Source organism: Gopherus flavomarginatus, chromosome 15 (genome assembly GCF_025201925.1).
Source record: "Gopherus flavomarginatus isolate rGopFla2 chromosome 15, rGopFla2.mat.asm, whole genome shotgun sequence".
Classification (NCBI taxonomy): Eukaryota; Metazoa; Chordata; order Testudines; family Testudinidae; genus Gopherus; species Gopherus flavomarginatus.
Window position 1 is genome coordinate 13,720,318 of NC_066631.1, and position 22,425 is coordinate 13,742,742.

General features: G+C 42.1%; 2 protein-coding genes and 1 pseudogene across 2 annotated transcripts; all 3 read right to left on the reverse strand.

Annotated features, from left to right (window-relative positions):
- Positions 1 to 587: 587 nt before the first annotated feature.
- On the reverse strand, positions 588 to 1,721 carry LOC127035051 (NADH dehydrogenase [ubiquinone] 1 beta subcomplex subunit 6-like; annotated as a pseudogene).
- Positions 1,722 to 1,845: 124 nt separating this feature from the next.
- Positions 1,846 to 5,636, reverse strand: LOC127035055 (macrophage migration inhibitory factor-like). Its single transcript, XM_050924550.1, has 3 exons — positions 5,466 to 5,636; positions 3,492 to 3,664; positions 1,846 to 2,095 (listed from the first exon to the last, which is right to left on the reverse strand). The coding sequence occupies exons 1-3, from the start codon at positions 5,571 to 5,573 to the stop codon at positions 2,029 to 2,031; spliced, it is 348 nt and encodes a 115-aa protein (XP_050780507.1). The 5' UTR covers positions 5,574 to 5,636; the 3' UTR covers positions 1,846 to 2,028.
- Positions 5,637 to 11,034: 5,398 nt separating this feature from the next.
- On the reverse strand, positions 11,035 to 22,314 carry LOC127035056 (macrophage migration inhibitory factor-like). Its single transcript, XM_050924551.1, has 3 exons — positions 22,184 to 22,314; positions 12,053 to 12,225; positions 11,035 to 11,170 (listed from the first exon to the last, which is right to left on the reverse strand). Exons 1-3 carry the CDS (start codon positions 22,289 to 22,291, stop codon positions 11,104 to 11,106), a joined length of 348 nt encoding a protein of 115 aa, XP_050780508.1. The 5' UTR covers positions 22,292 to 22,314; the 3' UTR covers positions 11,035 to 11,103.
- Positions 22,315 to 22,425: the final 111 nt, after the last annotated feature.

Below are 22,425 nucleotides of genomic sequence, written 5' to 3' on the forward strand. Positions count from 1 at the left end.
ATACGTTAGCGACTGAGGGGACCATAGAGATTTGCACAGCTAGAGGACCAGGCGGCCGCCATCGCCCCCTACAGCCCGGGAGGCGCGAAGAGGCAGTTGGTGCCTTTGGGCAGCTCAGCCTGGCTCCGCCCTAGGCCTCGCCTGGCAAGGGCAGCCCTTTGCTCTGCCTCAGGCTCTGGCCGCCTGTCAGTGGACGGTTTACTGGGCCAAACCCCAGCCAAGGAGTGTCCCCTGCACAGCCCCCTCCTCTCCGCTAGCCAGGCCTGGACACACCTCAGCTGGCAGCCTCCTAAGACCCAGGCTGGTCACCCCTGCAGAGCCCCACTGCGGTCTGGGGCTGGGCAGCAACATCAAGTGGCACCAGGGGTCCTGCCCCCATCCCCGCTAGCAGCTCTCTGCTGGCCCCTGGGTATGGGACACAGGCTAATCACACTGTGTTGTACATGGGAACCAGGAGAATTCCAAGTCCTTGACCACCCAGGAAAGCCTGCCCGCGCCAGGCTTTACTCAGCAACAAGTCCGAGAAGGGATTGTCCTTTGTAGCTTCTTCCAATGGGGGAATGAAATATGCCAGCTCAAGCCAATGGGCAAGTAGAATTTTTTTATTTCCTGAAAGAAACTTTATTGTTTTATATCCATATCTGGAAATATTTAACACATTTTTATAGGAACAAAGCTGGAGTTTATAACCTTCACTGATGACCAGGAGGCTCTTCTTCCATTAGTGGGATTATTTCTCCTGTCTCTAGAATTTTGTCACCTGGGAATACTTTGGGCTTCACTTCAATAATGCCATATAGCATTTTCATTACATGGTATTTGACATAGTAGTGAACAATCCAGGCAGGAATAATTATCCCAGTTACATTAAATACACAAGCTTTGTACAGCTTGAAAGTCTGCAACCATCAGACGGAGCCCGGCTGCAGGAAGTGCTCCCAGAAGCTGGCCACTGGCCTGAGTTTCGGAGGGGGCAGGACCGGCTCACGCGGACTCAGCTCCTGGTCCTTGAGCCAGCAGTGCCGCAGGGCACACAGCTGCTGCAGCTTCTCATTGGGGGTGTAGCCAGTCATCCCGAGCCCCGAGACAGCCGCGTGCCTCTTGCCCGCAAGGCATGTGCCACTGACAGCTAAAGAACATTCTTGTGCACCTACTCAGCCAATGAGCTTGTGAATATGTGAGCGAATGTGCTTTAGACACAGATTTAAACACCACCCCTATGAAATGGGCAATGAAAGGACATCTGGATTACAATGCATTTAAGATGTACTTTCATGCACTAAACAATATGGAATTAAAAAGGAACAAAGAAGTGTGCTACCTCGATTTTGATCACTGGTAAATTACTCTGCTTGCTGCCCGAACAGGAGCTATGTGTATACCTGTCTATTACTTTTGCACTACACAGATCTCAGATTGAATCCCTAGAGGAATATGCTAAACACAGGGCAAGGCTTCCTCATGCTGCTCTATACTTAAGGCAGATTTCTTAACTAAACAAATCCTATGGGACTTCCTTCTCCTGAAACCTCAAGGATGACAAGGCAGCCTCCACAGAAATGCCAGGAGCTAGCAACCCTTTCATTTTTTTAATTTTGAATGGCAGCGATGCTGCTCTTCCAAGCATCATAGGAAATACATGCACAATTCTATGATGTTTGAAAGAGTAAGAGCTCATTCGAACCACCACTTTTATGGTGCCAGTATTCAATCTGAATCAGTTTGCACTGAGTCACGGGAAAAGTTATGAGACTTATTTGGCCTCATAAGAGCATCCTTGTTCATAGGACACAGTGGTTCAATAAGACAGAAAAGCACTTGTTTGTTAGGCTCACACCATGCCACTTCCTTCTAAATCTTTATTAGTTTTCTATATGTAGAAAACAAAAGGAATGTGAACACACTAGCAAGGAACCATCATTTGTGACAGTGCACAAAGTGCAGGGAAGGGCAATTTGTGTCATGGTCTGCTAACAGGCAGGAGATGTGCAGGTCCAGGAATAGCCTCTTTGCTCACATGGGAGTGCCCTATGCGAAGGTGGAACAATTCCAGCCCACATTAGCAGCATTCATGTCATAGTAGTTGATGTAGACTCTGTAAAAAAACAAAACAAACAAAGTAGATATGCTGACCATGACATATGTTAGCTTTCATGCACTAAGCAATGGGGGGGTGAAGGAGAATCACTCCCCCTCCCACCCTCCAAGGGATGTGGTTTCACATTTTCCATTTTAATTTTTAGAAAAGTAGCAAGGTCTTTACCAGTAAATTTTAGCTTACACCCAAAAGCTGCACCACCCACAACTTCCCTTCTCCAATACTTTAGCAAGCACTGGCAAGCTGCGTTTGCCTAAGCTCACACCCTCCAGCACACTCCCTTTTCTTCCTCGCATTTCCAAGCTCTTAGTTCTTTAGTTAAAACGTGTCATTTTAGTGACACGTCTGGAACTGCAGGAGAGAGCAAAGGGTTTGAGTGCTGCAACTTTTTGCCAACACCAAATGGCCTCTTCTGGCTGACTGCAGCACCCAGCTTCTCCACACATAGGCAGCAGCAGCTTTCTCCTGCTGTTTGTCACTGAGCACAGCTGCTCTATTTCCTTGCTGGCTGACAGAACTGCAGCTGTTTGCCAAGTGCCAGCATTCTTCTGGGTCCCCTTACCTACCTTCCAGCTCCCCATCTGCCCAATGATCTCCCTTCATGCCTGACCAAAAACAAAACAACCCACCATTGAATATTATATGTGTTCATCATATTTCATCCTAACCTCTGAGGGTTAGATTATACTGCATTAGTCAGCCATTTGGGATTAGAGTTAGTCTATTAGCCCAGTGGTTCTCAACCAGGGGTATGCAGAGGTCTTCTAGGGGGTAGATCAACTCATCTAGATCTTTGCCTAGTTTTACAACAGTCTACATAAAAAGCACTAGTGAAGTCAGTACAAACTAAAATTTCATACGACTTGTCTATACTGCTCTATATACTATATGCTGAAATACAAGTTCAATATTTATATTTCAATTATTTTTACCATATAACTGTAAAATCAAGTAAGCTTTTTTCAGTAATAGCATGTTGTGACACTTTTGTATTTTTAGGTCTGATTTTGTAAGCAAGTAGTTTTTAAGTGAGGTGAAACTTGGGGGTATGCAAGACAAATCAGACTCCTGAAGGGACAGAATAGTCTGGAAAGGTTGACAGCCAGCCTGAACCACATTAATCCAGAAAAGGCCAATTCATGGAACTAGCACACATCTCCCTACTCAAAATAGATACTGTACTTCACTAAAAGGCTTGCAAGATGAAGGACTTGTTCAGTTAGGAGTCTTATGCAAGAGCCCTATTTGCAGTATTTTACAGAAACTAGCTGAAAGAAAGATGGAAAAAACCCCTCAGGTGTGAAAAACAGACAACAAGAGAACATAAAGAATACAAAAAAGTAATGATTTTAGACCAGCTGATAACTGGAATGTCACTCTGGTGCAGCCTTACCTGTCTGCAGGTATGTGCAGCTGTTTAGTGAGCAGGTCACACAGCAGCTTGGTATAGCTCTTGTTCTGCTGTCCTCCTATCTTCCCAATGCTGTGAAGGCTGCAAAGGGCACAGGGATCCGTGGAGCCCCCGAAGGACATAAGCTGATCAGCTGCAATGTGCACAGCTATGTACTGCGAAACAAATCAACAACTGGTGATCAGGTAATATTCCTCTCTCCTGATGTCTTTACTTGGAATCCAGAGAGCAGGCTTGTTTTCTGGAATTAGCTACTGCAAGCACAAATGGTGTTTACTCATACACATTTGTAAAGCAACACTGCAGTAGTACAGTACCTTAGTCAGACATGTAGTGATTTAGCTCCCCAGCTTACATTTTTTCCTTTTTTAAAATAATTCTGTAAAGACATCTTCTACTCCTGCAAAGGTGTAGCGTTCCTCCTCATTGAGACTAGTGCCTGAATCGAACTCGCTCTCTAGCCAGTTGATGTTTAGCCATTGGTGAGGGCTGTAACTGTTAGCCTCTACACAAGTTGTAAGCAGGAGCACATCACGGTGACCACTCCCATTGCTCCCATAAATCTGTAACATTTCAAGGCATTTGTTGTCTAGTAGATTTAGCACAGGTCAGGGAATCAGGAGGGCTCTGTTCTCTTGCTTGCTCTGCCACCGATTCACTGGTGGTGTGTACACTAGCCTTTTTGTTCACATTTCACACTGGTGCAACTCCAGCAGTGCGACTGCAACTCATGGAGTGCTCATGGAGAAAGACCATTGGCATCTGGCCACTTCATCTCCTAACCCTGTTTAGGGGCATGTTAAGATAACAAGGTGATCAAAACACTAATGGGCTGTCCACTCTGATACTCCCAGAGCTTTAGCTCCTATTATAGTAGCATAAGTGGGAAATTTAAAGATAATGCTAGCATTGATAATAGCCACTGGATGACCTTGGGCAAGCCAATTAGTTTCTCTATACCTCTGTTAAGTGGAGCCACATACCCATGTTTGTAAAGTGATTTGAGAGCTATGAGGACCAAGAGCCTCTATATGTGCTAAATAGTAGATAGACATTTTTCTGGCTGAAAAGGATTTGAAACTGTATTTATTTTTAAGATGAATTCCCTGCAGCTGCCTGTGTCTGGCACACTCCCATTGCGGTCCTCTATGACAGAAGGTTTTTCCAACCCACTGGGCCTCATTGCACCCCAAATCAGTAAGAAAAAAAAAGTGACCTCACATAATATTAGTCTTCTGTACCCATCATTCTTTAATAGCAAAGGCCCACTTTGATCTGGCTTTTGTGGACATCAGTAGAGAAAACTACTTGGTGAGAACAGCATGCTGGGTTAGTAAGAAACACAAGAGGTTTGCATGATGAATATTCCTAATCTATACTCCCATTACAGTGAAGCCCTACCTATTCTAACAGAACAATTTCCTCCTACAAACACACCTAACTCTGGTAGACAGAGCTAGCTTAGTTGCTTTTCTAGGAGATAAGCATGGAAGCACCCCCTCCTGTACCTACAGAGCCAACACCCTGGCCTTGCCCATGAGGGAGAAGGGCTTCATTGTGCAGTGTCACTTCTACATATTAGTCAGAAGCACATTCAGTTATTCCATTGGCGGCAGAGAAGAAGAAACCAACCCCCATCGGGGCCATGCCAGCGAGCCTCCATGTGCTCGCTCAGTCCTTCCATCCTGTCTGCCTCACTCCCAGGCGACCGACTGCACTAAAAGCTGCCTGCAGCAGTAGAAGTTAGAGGTCTCCCCTTTTACAGGGAGAATCGTTACAAGAGAATCATTTCCGTTTCCTCTAGATTAGAAAGGAAGCATCGAGGAGAACACCACCAAGGATTCAGGCTAACTGCAGCATCCTTACACTGTACAATCTGCTCTTTCAGCTGCAAGTTATAGACATGCCCATGTGTACAGCGCGGGGGTGGGAGGAGAGTTAGCCTCCTGAACTCACCTGGGCAGGCTTGCCTGTAGCCTTTGCTAGCTGCTGGGTGATCTCCCCAGTCAGGCTCTCCGGCACTGCATCCTTGCTCACGTTGGTGTTAATAACAAACATGGGCATCTTGAATCCTTGCAAAGAACTTTCCCTTTCGACTAAATCGAAAATCTCAGCCTACAGCTGCTACAAAATGGAGCTGGAGAGAAGAGAACCGGCAGCAAGTCCCTCTCACTGTGCTCTGAAATACTGCTCATGTGACCTGTGCTGGACCAGATTCTTAAAGGGACAGCAGCACTCAAAAACTGCTATCTGCGGTTAATTTTGGCAACTAAACATTCAGTTAAGGCATATTCCTGGTGCACCGACTGGGTTTAATGTGTTTATAATTTCCCCTCTCCCCTAGATTCCCTACAGAGTTCTTCCCATTTCTTCCTTTGCTCAGTCATTTACTTTATTATATATTATATATTATTATTTAATAATAATAATAATTAATAATTAAATATTCATATTATGGTAACACCCAAAGGCTCTCATAAGACTATGATAACCCTTTGTGCGAGGCACTGTACGAACATGGGCCCTGATCCTGCAAAGACTTATGCTTGTGAATGGTCGCACTGATTTCAGTGGGACTACTTATGGTGGTAACGTTAATTACAGGTACGTTTGCAGGATGAGGCCAAAAAAAGACACAACTCCTACCTTGAAGATGAGCTTTTATTTGCAAAATAAATGGCATCCCTCTGCATTTTTTGATATAAATGTGTATTTGGCTTTGTCTGCTTTTTTCCTGTCACATAATGCAAAGCATGGTTTATTTCTGTGTTGCTGGCATGAGTTAGTTCTTCAAATCTTCTCCTTTGCTTTTGACTGTTAAATAGAGAATGATCCATTTCTTCTCAATGCTGTGATTTCCATACCATGTTTTCTTGTTTGAACTGAGTTACACTGAAGTGGTCTATCTAATCCTGGCTCATGGATGAAGTGGAGCTGCTTTACATACAGGCCAAAGGCTGCTTAAGCGATGAGCGCTCTGCTGGCTGTGTGCTGTGATGCACGTAGCTTGCCCTGCACCTTGTGTAGTCATTTCCGTCAGTGCAAAGAGCATATAAAATGCTGCTGAATCAGAACAGTAGCATTTTACCCCTAATTTGCGCTGGTTAAATGACTCTCAAAATGGAGGGGAACAGAGAATCAGGCTCAGAACCTCCTCCAGCCTTGCCTACACACACACACACACACGCACAATTGAAAAATGACTTAGTTCTTGTATTTGTAGAAAACCAGTCAATATGTAAATAATGATACAACTGAGCATAGACCCCTGCTAATGTGCCTACAGTATTGGTCCAGAAAAACAGTATACAACAAATAATAAGATGGCAGGGTCTGGGCTAAGAAAACGGGGAATGTTTTAAAATGTTTTAGTAATGCTATTTTTAAAAAGGACACACTGTCCCTATTATTCCCTGCAGTTGCATAAATCATCTCCCTCCCTGCTGTCTTACCTCCAGCTCCCTGAGGGATCTCAGGCATTGAAGGGTGGTGCTCCTGGGAATTCATGCAATACAGGGGATCATGCCGCAGCTCATGACTGTGTTGGTGTCACTAGGCATAAATCTAGGTAGCTCGGGAGGGTGGACAATCACGAGTGTCAATGAAGCCCTCCTGCTCAGGCCTCAATGAACCATTGTTCCTCCATGTTAAACACTTTGTGTAACCTGGTGTAACCTAATGTACTAATAGCTGCAAAAATGTAGTGTTAGCAGTTAGTTTTCAGTTGTAACAGCCAGTTCTCTGCTGTAATACATTAAAGCTAGGCTAAAGCACGCTCAAGGTCATTTTAAGATACAGTATACATGTCTCAGCAGCGGAGGGAGTGGGGAGGAAGGGGGAAGACAAAAGACTGAATGAGAAAAGATACTGCAGCTGGATGGGAAAGGAGGGGGGAGTGAGAGATCAGCTAGTCAGCAAGAAAAAGTTTCATAGTAAACAACGGGATGTAAAAGGAAGAAACTGCTTGTTTTAGGTGTGCAGGATTTGAGATTGTTATTTCTCCCTTGCACCTTATTTGAGCTCAAATAAACTTGGTTGTTTGCTTCTCCACCCTGGTGTGTTCATTGGCGCTACGCACTCTGGGCAACGAACCCCGCTCTTGCTTGCCTTGGGCACCCTGTGCCGGCAACAGCTGCATCCCAAACATTCTCACATACCTTCCCTGGCCTGCCAACCCCAAAACTAGGAAACCCCAGTCATCCTGCAATTCTTGCATGGAGAGTATCTATGGTCTCTGGTGATGCTGTGGCAGTACTCTTCTCCACTTTGGCAGATCTAGGGGGAGGTTTCCCTTGCACAATGAAGGGCAATATTTAGCCCTGTTTGTATCTCAGATGAAGGGCTTGCATGTTCACTAAAACTGCTCATGTGCATGTGTAACCCACCTGGAGTGTGTATATGTTACACATACACACAATTTTTATTAATTCATTTTTGGATACACAGCATGCATTTTAAAATGAGACCTGAGTCTTTTATTCTTTCCTAAGCATCACTACATACAGTAGAACCTCAGAGTTATGAACACCAGAGTTATGAATTGACCAGTCAACCACATACCTCAATTGGAACCAGATATACACAATCAAGTGGCAGCAGAAACAAAACAAACAAAAAGCAAATACAGCACAGTACTGCCAAATGTAAACTATTTAAAAAACAGGGAAAACAACATTCTTCTTCTCCATAGTAAAGTTTCAAAGCTGTATGTCAATGTTCAGTTGTAAACTTTTGAAAGAACAACCAGAATATTTTGTTTAGAGTTATGAACAACCTCTGTTCCCGAGATGTTTGTAAATCTGAGGTTCTACTGTATTTTATAATTAAAATAATAATAATGACCATCTTGGGAAAGAATGTGTGGAAGAAATAAAGATGCTGGGATCTCAAATGGTTTGAATTTGTACAAACAAAAATTAATCAGGTTCAAAGCTCTAATGATGTGTGACGGCTGCAGTGGGCAGAACGCACCTATTGGTTTTTTTTTTTTAAATGTAATGCAGGACAATTAGACCCAGATCCTCAAAAGGATTTAGGCTTCTAACTTCCTTTCTAATCTTTTTTGTCATTGGCCATTGCTCAATTGGTGAAAAGGGGATGGGAAAAGGTTTGTCCATTTGCTGTCTCTGCACATTCCAAATCCTAGGATCTGATATTGGCCTCTTGTAGTAGATGTGACCATAGTTTCTAGTAAGCAGCTAACTACCTTCCTACAACTATGTTTTTTGGTGTAAGGTACAATTTTGGACACACTTTTGCTAATACAGATACAGGGAGGGTTTGCAGTGCAACCCTACCCTTTAGTTTAAGTGCACAGACTGATTCTAAGAAAGGGCAGTAAGGCAAAATCTAAAGTGGGCTGAGAGTCATGTTATTCAAACTATTTTGTAATACAATTTAAAATCAGTTCGAGCTAATCTGTTTTAAACTGTGTTAGACTGGTCAGCATGAACAGGCCAAAAGCATGTCTAAACTTAGTTTAGAAGCTGAGTTCTAGCCCAGATTTCTACCTAAGCTAGAACAGTTTCTAAATTCATTTTTTAACTTCTCAACACTGGCTGACTTGACTAAACTGTGTTTAAAGGAACACTCTTGTACTAAAATGTATTTTTTAGGAAGCACATTTCCTTATGTATTGTCACAGGGTAGCTGGCCCCTTTAAGGGGAGTCAGAGCTCAGTTTACCTATAACTGACATCTTTAAGGAGAATAAGCCAATCTTGGCCCACCCGCCAATTAACTGCCTAGGTGGGTGGTTGGAAGCAAACTTTTCTAATGAGCACCTGGAGCTGATGAGTGGTTACCAGAGTGCAGGTGAAGGGTACTTCTCCAGAGAGTGAAGGCTTCTAAGGAAAGGTAGTGCTTAGATAGCTGCAGGAAGTCTAGTTTGTGAGAAGCTATGGATTGTAGGCTGTAAGGAGAAGAGCTGTAGTTGATATGACGGTCCTGGCTCCAGTGAAGGAATCAGTGTTGAGAGAGAGAGTGTCTAGGTGTGGGAAAGGGTGCTATTTGCTATGGGAGTGGGGAGTTACTCTTACTTACTCCTTGACTTTTCCTAGGTCTCTGTGTTCTCTTACATCTTCCACTTCTTGCTTGTCCTTCTCTCTGCCAGAAGACTTTGGATGTGCTCGTTAGAAAGATAAACTTTGCCTCCCCCAGAATCTTTCTTAAATGATGTACTTGATGTGGGATTAGCCTGAGATTGAGCTGGAGGCTGCCTCTTAGTAAAGATGCCTGGAAGAAGATCTTTATTTGTTGTGTGGTCTGTTAATATCTGAGAGTCTCAGAAGTGAGGTTGGGTTTGGTTGACATGTAAAAGCCGTGGCTAACTTTATTGATAACTGAGTTGGGGGAAACTATGGTAGAGTATCCACAGTGCTGAAAGGATGTTTGTGTTGGAGAGAAGGGGGTGGATGGCCTGTGCCTTTTGTACATACTTTAGATCAAGACCTGAATCAGTTTAAATGACTGACTTTTTAATACTTTTATGCTGTTTTCATGAAGAAAAATACCAGATCATGTACATGGGAAGTAGACTAGCTGGAATAACTCTTGTTTCTAGTGAGTTTGTAGTGCTGGAGATTTTGAACTACTGCAATGTTTGGAAGCTGGTGCTAAAGGGGGATAGTTATTTGTTTAAAGAAAACTTCCATTGGAAAAACTCTCATGATAGAGCTCAATGTTTTGTGCTTGTTTGGGTAAAACCAGTCTTCAGCTGCTATACTGATGAATATAAGTCTTTAGATGGTTTCAGGTAGGAGACAAGCTTATTGGTGATAAATTCACTTACCCAAAAACCCTGCACCACAGCTGACTATGTATTTCTTCAAAGGCTAACTGGCTGCACGTTCAGCTAAACAAAGCTAGGAAGGACATTTCCAATCTGGTGACTGTGGTAATGATACACAAACATTGACCAGTTTCTGTTGGCTTTATATTTATGGCTTAAAAACCCCAAATGCCTACATTTTGGGCCAAATTGGACCAGTCACGTTCTTTAAACTGAATTAACCTGAGCAGGTTCCTCAGCTAAAACTACCATCGAAGTCTGACCGTAAAGTAATCTTTTTAAAATTGCTTTGAGAATTAAGTGCCTGGTGCAGATAGGCTAAACTTTGGCTAAATTTCTTTTGCCATTAATCAGGCATTAAGTGCTGAGCTCACCTCTTTCTGTGGCTTTGTCTATGCAGTGAAAACTCAAATTTTCCCCTAATACTAGCAGCTTGTGTGAAACCTTGTGTAGACAGGTTGCTGCTGCTGAGATTTAATAAGTCAACTAATCTTACTTGGAGCAAATCTAATGTACAATTAAGAGGTATCTCTCATACAGATCAACAGAAAGTGTGTCCATCTTCCCATGTCTCTGAAAAGTAATAAGGCTCACACTCGGCATTTTTTCTAAGTCTTTACTTCTCTTTTACAGGTATGGTGCAGAAGAATGTTAAAGCAGCAACAGGTAAGCATGCTACTAAGGAATCACTGATCCTTGAATTTGCGCACGCAATGCAGAAAGTATGACTAGAACCATGGTGAGCACTAATCGCAGAACTCACTAAAATTCTAGTCCATGAATAACCTGTTACTTTACATAGGCCTTAAGCAAAGGTGGTACGGTTCCAGCCTACATTGGCAGCACTCATATCAAAGTAGCTGATGTAGATTCTGAAAAAGAAGAGAGATGCTGAGAACAGAGCCTGCAAAACTTCTGGGTTTCACTTAATGAAACTAACATATTTACAGTGTCAAATATCCCAGTAATCCTGAAACCTTCTCCAGATTTTACTATCTGAATTACATGCCCTGTAAACTGTCAAGCATCTGCAAAAGCTTAATATATTCTCCTTATCTTCCTGTCAATTTGTACATATCGTTTCAACTTACCTTAAAATTATTCACTCTTAAATAAATAAACAGACATTGTCTTGTCTCTTTGGGCCTACGTGCAGGAAGAGCAACAGAAATGCTGCTTTTCTTTTGTAAAAATTCTGATGGAAACAGGTTTAAAAAAAATAAATTAGTCTGCTGTTTGTTTGCATCCCAGATCCTGCATTGAAAATGCAAGTGCATGAGAACCTGAAAGTGAAATTAATAAACTAGTAAGTGATACTGACTAGTACAATGTTGCATTCTGGAAGATGAGATGTGAAAAGCAAACAGAAGTAGTGGAAAGTTATTTACATTTTTCAAACCTTTATTTATTTTTAAAAAATATGGCTTCTAAACTGACAGAATTTCAACTTTTTCTTCAGTTTCTGTTCTCATAGCATTAATTTTGTTCTCTAGTAGTTAGTCAGGTGGTTGTATCTAATCAGTTGGCCATGGTCACATACTAGCTGAACTGAGATGTTCCACACCAGAACCTCCTACCATTTGTGCTAAAGGGTTATCCCCTTCCTATTATGACAATTGGCAATACAGAGTTTAAATATTTTTTACTGTCTTTAAATTGTTTAAAAAAGTGTAATGCAAAGAGCTATGTGGTTTGGGGTTAGTAGTTAACAGATTTGGAGATCCCAAATCAGGCACACTGTAGTACAGGCTCACCTGTCTGCAGGTATTTTCAGATGTTTGTTCAGAAGATCACACAGCAGCTTGGAATAGTCCTTGTTCTCCTGCTCTCCTATCTTGCCAATGCTGTAGAGAAAGCACATGGCGCAGGGGTCTTTGGAGCCATGGAAGGACAGCAGCTGATCACTAGAGATCTGTAGTGCTAGATACTGTGAGAAGAAAATTGCTTTTCTTTGTCATTGTTGGGGAGATTTTTCAAAGGCACAAATTACACTTGGTTGCCTAAATCCCATTGACTGTTAATGGCAGTTCTGTACTGCAATACCAGTTTGTGCTTTGGAATTCTCCCTTGTATACAATTTTTTTTTAACCCTAACTTCTTGTTACATTCTTGGGTGCATTCAATACTAGTGAGCAGTTGCCACCCCTTGACCTGTAACCTCAAGTGCCTCACCACTGTGGCTCCTCGACCTGGGTCACTCACCCAAAGCAACAAGTATGTGCTGTCTATATAGTGGGCAACCCTGGTCCAATGCTTTTGGATCCCGGAGTCTGCCTGCAATCCCACAGATTTCCACTGGCTTCTACTGGCCTTAGTTAACAACTGGTATGGTGACTCCACACACTCATAGCCCTGAATTTTCCCAAAAATCCATTTTGATTGTTCCAGGACTGGACATATCAGAGGGATATTAAGGTTTGCTGGCCTTCTAAGGAATCAATATCTAACAGGTGGCTACTTTAACTGGAGTTACCAAACTGTTCAGTTTAAATACAGCAGTAGATTTTTTTTTTAGATTAAAAATAAAACAAGCTTACAAACAAATATGACTTTAAATGAATTCAAATATGAGTTAGCAATGGTTACCTGCAAATAAAAGTGAAACCACCCACCTAAAATTTAATCTAGCAAATTTTGGTTCAAGGCTTTGTTTAAGATGGACTTTCTCACCCCTGGTTTTCCATTAAGAGGGTGACTGACTCTTTCTTGGTCAGGATCTCACCCTAATGCCCAAAGGTGTTTAGGTGAAAGAACTTGGGGTTCTCTATATAGTCTAAGGAAGCCTCGAAGTGGATTATTCTGAAGGATTTCCTACTCCTCCCTCTGCCAGTAAAGCTCATTTGAACTGTGAGGTAGGTGACAGAGCATGGAGCTTCCTTCATGACCAGACTCCTCATTTTCCACACTTGTTGGCAGGAAACAGAATAACTTGAATTTCAGCAATCTCCTCCCTCTGCTGTCTTGAGGACCCGGTTTATTAATTATATGTAAATTGAGGTAAACACATGTTACTTTGGTTAGGATAGGCCTTTTTAACAGCTTTTGCCTACCTAAGCAGGGCTGTCTGTTTTTGACCATATACTAATGACCTCACACAGGGGGATTTCATTACTTTCCATAAATATTGCTACACCCATTTCACCATGATATTAGTGGCAAGTAAATCTAGTTGTCAAATGATTCCTCAAAAGTGTACTTTGTACAAAGGTTACAATAGTGTGTATGGTGTGACTGCAGGGGGTGCTTGTGACATTGCACTCCATATGTTTATGAATGTGAATATAATGTAACTGGAATATGCCTTATGCAAAAGGTCTCTTGTAAGGTATCATTACAAAGCTTATAATCTACTGTGTTCATCTATTTGTATGTATCATTCTTGTATCTAAAACTAGAAATATGAAGTATTACTCTGAGGTCCTATTGTAGTGATGTAAAGTGTGGGCGATTTAATCGTGGTTTTAGAATCTTGATGGCTCCCATTGACTAGGACAATCGGTTGTAAATGGCTCTGTTTACTTGCAAGCCTGTGTTTGTATGAGTCAGGCTGAGAAGAATGGAGACTTGGGGTCTCACTGGACATGCGACCATGTCACCTGTACTGGAATCCATCTTAAACCTGGCGCTTTTCCATGTAGAAAGAGCGGTGGGGACCCAGAGAGACAAGATTCCCACCTTGTGCCAAAGCTATAAAAGAGGGTGAAACCGAGCAAAAGGGGCTGCTAGTCATGAGCAATCCCCTAGTTACCACCTGAGCTGGAACTAACAAGAACTATATCAGGGAGAGGATTGGGCCCAGACTAGGAAGGAGTTTAGTCCGTGGAAAGAAACTTACTGGAACATCTGAGGGTGAAATTTACCTGTAATCGGTTTCTTAATATATGAGGCTTAGACTTGCGTGTTTTTTGTTTTTATTTTTCTTGGTGACTTTGTTCTGTCTATTACTTGAAACAACTTAAATCTTACTTTTTATATGTAATAAAATTACTTGTTTGTTTTTAACACCTGGGGGAGCAATCACTTTAGGTTAAACAGCTGTGCATATCTCTATATCAGTGTTATAGAGTGTGGACAATTTGTGTTTACTCTGTATAAAGCTTTATGGAGAGTAAAACGGATTTCTTTGGGGTTTGGATCGCATTCAGGGCTGGGTGTCTGGGTGTTGGAGACAGGAGTACTTGCTGAGCTGTTTTCAGTTAAGTCTGCAGCTTTGGGGGCATGGTTCAGTGTCTGTGTTGCAGCAGACTAATGTGTCTGGCTCAACAAGACAAGGTTCTGGAGTCTCAAGCTGGTAAAGAGAACGGGCTCAGAGGTAATGTCAGCACATCAGGTGACAGTCCCAAGGGAGTCTCTGTGCCTAAACCCATCACAATGCTTTTGGTCACATGTGCCATACAAAACTTCTAAAGATAGTGCTGCTAATCACCCAACTGGACAGTTATTAATGAGCCAGGGCTGCTTCTAGCATTTGGGCTGGGTGATGCTACCTTCATCACTCATCGATTGTAGAACTGTTTTCTTAGAAAGCACTACACCAAGGCTGTGCAGTGCAGCTGTGCAGCAGCTGTTGTCCTTGCCAGTATTAAGTTGTAGGAGATAGCTTAGCTCTCCTTCCTCACATGTGGGGCATCTCTTCCTCCACACCCACATAACTCTCCCTAAAGAATACACAGCGAGGTGGGATGGTTTTTGATTAAATGTTAGAATCGTGAGGATTAGTTTCCTAATAGAGGGAAATAGGTGGCACTAAGCTCTGCCATTTTGCCTCCAAGGAGCAGGTGTCCATTGGACCAGCCATGAAAATAACCCCTTGGTAACAAGAATTAGGGAAGGAGGGAGAGTGCAAGTTATTTACACACACTTAGATACAGTATCAGTATAGTGGGAGGTTTGAAAGGGGGAATTAACCAAATGATTTTAACTGCTTAAAGGTAAAAAGGAGCTGAGCTGCTACAAACCCAAAGTGCTGCCCTCCCTTGTGCATATGGGTGATATGATGGGAGGACTATTGTCAAACAGGGGTGCTTAGAGACAAGGGCTAATGGTGCTTATATTTGCACTTAAATTCACACTTTGTCATCTGAATAAAATGAATCACTCATGTGCAGAGAGGCAACACAAAGCTAGTGCACCACTTAAGTCCTCAGAATAGGGTTTAAATCCAATTTACGTGATACAGAGCCTCTACAGTGGGATGAGTTTCCGGAGGGATTTTCAAAAATGCTTTATGGTCAACTTTCCTTTCGTTGAACTTAATGGGAGCAGTGCCAGACTGATACTAAGTATTTCTGAAAATCCCACCATAGCCCCCTAAATGGAAACTTGAGCATGGAAGTGTGGGCTGTGGATCTCTCACTTAAGCACACATTTGTAAGATGGATTCCTGGCATGTTATGGTGCTGATAACCCTCTCAAGAGACACAGAAATCTCTATGTCAAGGCCTCCATTTTATTCCTAAACTTTTACTCTGAAACACAGAAGGCACAGACTCTCTTCTCATGCTTTTTTCTCCATGATGCCAACAGCAGCAGACCACAAAGTGAAGCATGTGGAATGATGTGGTTAATTGATTTACATCCTCCCCTACCAAAAATAATAAATTAGTGCACATAACTTGAGACTAGAATGCACCATTCTAAAGACTTTTGCTGCTGGGGGAAGCTGCAACATGTTATCTAACATACACACGTTGGAACTGTTCTCAAAGAGTCACTAAGGGCCAGATTTCAAAAGGCATTTGGGTACCTAATGATGCAGTTAGGCATCTAATGTGATTTTTCTGAAGTGTCCAGGGCCCCAGTCCAGAAAGGTATTTTGTTCCTTAACCTGCATTGAAATCCATGGGATTTAGGTGCATAAATACATTTGAACCTCTGGGTGTAGGTGCCTACCTCCCATGTCCCCTAACCTGCAATCTGTTCCTTTTGTTTCCTGTTTCTGCATCAAATTTAAATACCTCATCTTGCCTTTAAAGGTGCTGCTTCTGCCTACATCTCAACCCTTGTTTCTGCCACTGTGTACGGAATTGAATTGCTATCATGAAAGGCTTCTGGAAGTGCATCATTCACTTAACAGCCACAGAGAGCTAAAGCTTTGTTATTTTTATAAAATAAAGATGTTTATTAAAAAGAATAAGGAAACATTAAAGCGTCAGTTAAATGTTATTTCCTTTTATTTATGTACTCCAATGCCCACCCATTCTCTTTTAAATTCAGCACATAGACAGGGCTGGTTCTAGGCACCAGCAAATCAAGCACATGCTTGGGGCGGCACATTTTCAGGGGCAGCATTCCAGCCATCTTTTTTTGTTTTGTTTCGGGCAGCAAAATCCTAGAGCCAGCCCGGGCAGCAGCAGCACGTTGTGCGCAGGGGTGCCCTGGGGATGCTGCAGTTTGCACTGTGGGGGAGCTGTGCCCACACCTTGTGGCTGGGCAGGCTCCGAGTGGGGGACACTCGGCCTGGGGGCCACCCCACAGGGCACACAGAGCTGCCTGCAGGTGCCGCAGGGCGGCTGCCCCCCCAGCGCCACAGCCGGGGCTGGGCGAAGCAGCCTGAGCCGCCCAGGGACTGCGGCAGGGCGGCCAGCAGCGGCAGCGGGGTCATAGAGGGCGGGGCATTGCCATGCGGGGTCTGCGTCCCGCTTTCTGGGGCTTCACTCCCTCTGGGGCTACCCTGCCCTGGCTCCTCAGCCTCCTGCCAGGGCAGTCCCCCAGCTCTGCCCTCCTAGGTCCCAGCTGGTCCTGGAGGCAGGAGCCCTGGCTGGAGGGTCCCTGGGCTGAGGCACGGCCTGGGAGCCCCATTGCTTAGCCCGACCCTGCCAGCACTGGACCAGCTGGTGGCGACGCGGGAGTGGGCAGAGTCAGCACTAGTGGAGGGGAGCCCAGGACTGGGGCGGTAGGGGGTGCGGGTGGGGTGAAGAGCCTAGTGCTGGGGTGGCAGGGGGTGTGGTTTGGGGGCAGTGGTGGTGGGGGGTGAGAGCCCAGAGCTGGGGTTGGGGGCAGCCAAAATTTTTTTTGCTTGAGGCAGCAAAAAATCTAGAGCCGGCCCTGCACATAGAGGAATTGACCTGAGAACATATGTCCTCCTTAAACACTTTTTTTGATTCTGCAATCAAATTAATAAAACTACTAAGGAAGGGAAGATGCCCTCAGTTTCTCTTTCAGGTGTAAAATTGAAAGCTTAATTATGACCAATTATATACCAAGTTTATTAATTTTTTTCATTTCTGATCATAAAACCAGAAACATCAAGGTTGTTTCTCTAGTATGTCTGTGCAGGAACAATAGCTCCCAGTGAGCAAAGAGTTAACAAGTGATCTTCCTCATCCCCTTGCACAGGCGCTCAATAGAAGTGTGGCTGCTTGGGAGACTGGGGAGTAAAATGTCATGAGTGATCAAGATCCATGCACAGGGCTCCTGGGGTAGCTTGAAACTCAGCCTGGAAGCTGTTGTTTTGTAATTTAACTTATTTTTTTCTTATGAATATCTCATGAGGTAGAGAGTTTGACTCAGCAGAACAACATGCAGTCAGTCAGCACTCTGCCAATTCATAGCAGCAGAGTAAATAGCATGCCCTGATACTTTATTGCTTGAAAGGATGTTCCTAGGGAATCACACTGCAGTTTTGAGGATGCAAATTCTCATTCTATTTAATGGACTTCTAGCTAGAGTAGTGGGGAAGAGAATCTACAGAGAAAATATTATAAGAGTGACCATTGCTGTGTACTCTGGTTTAAGCAATAGGAATGGAGAAGAAAGGATTGGCTTTAGTGATGATACAGAAGGGAAAGTGGCAGGAGTTACCCAACGCCTGAATGTGGAAGAAAGCTAAGAGAACTTGAAAATTATACTGACAGTATGACCTCAGGAGATGGAGAGAAAAGTGTTCTCAATTGTAAGAGAAAAGGGCAAGATCTGGGAGGAAAATATAAGTAGTTTGGGATATAGTAAGCAAATTAATTCCCAGTGTAATGTCATTGACTTTCCTGGATTTACACCTGGCATGAATTTGGCTCACTGAATTGACTCAACTGTGCCATCAAATAGTGAAGCTAATATTAAAGTATTTCCAGTGGTACTGTGGTAGCTAGTCATGAGATTGGCTTGTTCAATTGGTTTTAAAAAGAACTGAGTCTTAGAAAGGAAAGTGAGACTAGTGGAAAATGAGCTACAGGTAGGAATTAGTCCATCAGAGCAGAAGGTCCCACATCTGGTGACTATTGGTAACTTAATCAGATTACAAATGAAGTATTAGAATGCTCAATTTCAATTACTAGTATCAAAATCCTGGTCAGGAACACCCCTAACAAACTACTACAATGGGTGGTGTAGCAAGCTCTGGCATCTTTCTTCTATTGTTTGAAGATATCTTCCTAGAATGGAATAAGGAATCCAATTTTCTAAAATGCTCCTCTGCTAATGAAAAGGTGTCAGTGTGTTACAGTACTTGACCAAGCTGTGTATTATTCATGAAAGCTGCTGCTGCTTTAGGGACTGGAGAGGGTAGATCATGTTTTAAAATTATTTTATTAAATTATGGAAATGTTTTACATCTTTCACTTCCATATTAATATGGATGATAGTGCCACCAATTAATTTTGAGTGATGAATTGTGACGAATACAGTCTACTCTGACCTGAAAAAGTTGAGAATGTCACCAACCAGTTTTGTAGCCATTTCTTTAAATTCAATAAACAGGCAACTTGTGCCTTGCTTTTCATATAAACTTCTCTAACAGTCTTCCAGTAAACATCTGATGTAATTCCCAGCAGCTTTTTGGTGTTAGTGAAGAAAACAGATCCTTGCGAAGCTCTTGGGAGCAATAGCTATTTAAAAGTGGAGTTTTAGTACCTTGATGTTGATACTGCAGTCATGGATCTTTGTGTGCTAAAAAGTCCCCATGGGTTTGGTAATGAGGCAGGCAGAGAGTAGTTTGGTACTGGGTACTCCAATCACTTCTATTAGGACATGACCAGAAAGCTTGTAATGAGACACGCCGTGCTTTTTTGCCTTCACTAAAACTTGAACAATGATTGCCTTTTATGACTTGTACTTACTATCTAGCAGGTCAGCTTTGGTTGGAGGCAGCAAGAATGTACATGTGAGTGTCTCCTTGTTTCTGTTACTGCTTGATGGTGCTTCCAAAGAAGCTGTGTTTATGCAAGATTCTTGCATAATTACCAAGGGTTTGGCAGATTCTCCATCCCTAGCACTTTTAAAATCAAGGTTGGATTTATTTTTAAAAAGATCATTCATTTTGAACTACAGCATATTTTTGGAAAGTTCTAGCACCTATGTTAAATGGGAAGTCAAACTAGATAATCAAAGTGGTCCCTTCTGGTCTTGTAGACTTAAGAATCTATGCAAAGCAGAAGCTTGATGGACTGTGTTATTTGATACTGACAACAATGGTTTAAAGTTGAGCAGGTCAGATAGAGACATATCTGTGAATAATTGAAACATTGCCCAACTTCACAGCAAATATTATATATTATGAATTCAAACATCAGTAGTAAAAACTTACACAGCACGGATTCTAACCGTAAAACTTCCTATCAAATGTTGTAAGCATATACTTCACCTCTATTCCTCTCCCCCCGCAGTGGCTGCCTATCAGTGAAGCACAGCAATTAAACGATCAGGCCTTACTCAACCCAACCTTATAACCCCGACCTCTGATTCCTAAACACTGCTGTTTCACATGGAGACACCTGAGACAGAAGCTGGCTGTACTGCATTGTACAGCAGGCATTTATTTCCTTTTCCACATTGAAGATAGTTTTGTTTTTTCTAAGTGTTCAGCATAGAGAACAGTTTCTTCTGGAAAGAGGAGCATGTTTATACAAAAAGCAGTTTTGCATTACTATTTCAGTTGTGTTTGAATAACAATTCTTCTCCCTCACCATTCAGTTTCTGCTTCCATCTGCCTTCACACCACATTTGAGATTTCAGTATGTGGCTATGGAAAGCCACATCTCATTTAGAGGCACTGGCTGAGATATTAAAGTTGGTTCTTCTCTAAACGTGACCTCCTGTCTAGAGCTGGGCAGAAAATGCCATCTCCATCCTGACCCCATGAAAAATTGATTTTTTTTGGTCAAATAATTAAAAATTTTAGTTTCTGATGAAAAATCAAGATCTTCCATATAAAACAGACATTTTCCATGGCAATTCAATTAGTTGAAACTCCAATTTTTCATTTAAAAAAAATTTTGATGGAAAATTTTCAACCAGCCTTAATTCTATGGTCTCATGTTCATTGTATCTCTCTGATTTCATGTAAAATTGTCAGCCTGCAAACAAAAAGTTGTCTTTTCTAACTGCCAGAAGTGCAAACTCAGCCAGAGACTTGGGTCCTGAAACTCAGGCTGGGTTCTTTCTTTCTTATACATTATCACCAGAAATAAAGACACTAGAGGCCAGGGTTTAGTACCTTATTGACAGCTCTGCAAATCCATCATCTTTTAGTGTGGTTGCACATGAGAAATGGAAATCAGAATATGAAGGCAATAGGGTTGCATTTGTGTAATTGAGGGCAACATTTGACGTGCAATATGGGATGTGTGAGAAGAAGAGAGCTCAGCTTGACTCTAAGTCCAAACTGAGTTTGCTGGGCTGTTAGTTGGAAAAATGACTGAATTTAGCAAATCTCACATGGAGTCACACACAGTGAATATTAGCCCCATTTATACCATTGTTACAAAGTCACTTTTCACGGAAAAGCTTACACTTCAGTCCGAAAGCTGACCCTTACCATGTTTACCTATTTATATTTAGATCATATTTCTTATTTCCCCATCCTGTTTTGACAAGACTGAAATAAATGTCTTACCCCTCTTCCAAAAATGTTAAAAGGATGTTTGCATGTTCTAAGAAACATTAGATGCTATTTTTCCTGCTCAGATAACTGAAAAATGGCAAATCTAAAGTTTTAAAAAGAAACCAGGGACTTAATCCTCAAAAGTGGAAAAATTTCTCTGAAAATATTGGCTTAAATCTAGCTCTGATGTACAACAGGTTCAGCTCCATGTTTGCACCCACTTACACTTCAACTGATTTTGGTCTTCTTGGTTTAGAAATAATAGATGTGTTTTGAAAATATTGCTGAAAATCACATTCAGAAAGTACATTGATACATTCAGAAAATTGCAGTGAGTATGCACTGGGAACTTCACACAATGGGCTGCATTCTAGATTTACACTGGGCTGACAGATCTGAATAATTCCTATCAAGCCAAGATGAGAATCTAGCCCAATGAAACAAATATTACATTTATTTCAATTGTCATCCTGTATACATGGAAAGATTCAAATAAAGACACTGGGCCAAATCCAGAATTAGTATTAGTAGGGACAATTCTGTTGACTTCAACAGTGGCATATCAGTTTATCTGAATTGCACATTGGAGTCCATTTTTCTTCATTTAAAAACAAATTCAATGCAAAATTCCATGTCAGTGCAACATAATGGTTGAATATTTCATGCCAAAAAGTCAGGGAAGTCCATGTCAGAACTGGGACTACAATCCAGATCTCAGGACTTCATATGCAGTATGTATATTAGTTGTAGAAAAACCTACATTAAAAGGGAATTTGAACACAAACTCAGGAAATTGTTATGGTTTCCACATCAAGTGAATTATTCGCTTTTCTTCTGAGTCATCTTAAATGTTATACACAGGCTGTTCAGGCCTGGAATTGTTTTAGGTAGGGAGGTGTGTGTGTGTGTGTAAATGGAAAGTTCTAAATACTGTTACATTTTTTAGGAATTCAGTGAAGTAACAATAGATGTCTTATTCAAAAAAAGAACACATGGAAATACCGTAGCGTATACAACATTGTGCCTAGATTATAAATACAGTAATTGTTTGAACCTTTCTGCTTACCTGTGCCGGTTTGCCCAGTGCTTTTGGTAGTTGCTGGGTGAGCTCTTCTATCAAGCAATCTGGTACATTATCCTTGCTCACATTTGTGTTAATAATGAATTTAGGCATCTTTTGATTACAAGAGCCTTTTTCTAGCCTTTGTTAAAATCCTCACTGAAGCTCGTAATCCCTATGCTGGTTCACAGTATGCCTGTTATGCTGCTCACTCTGCTATAAAAAGCCCCACAAATGCATAATAATTA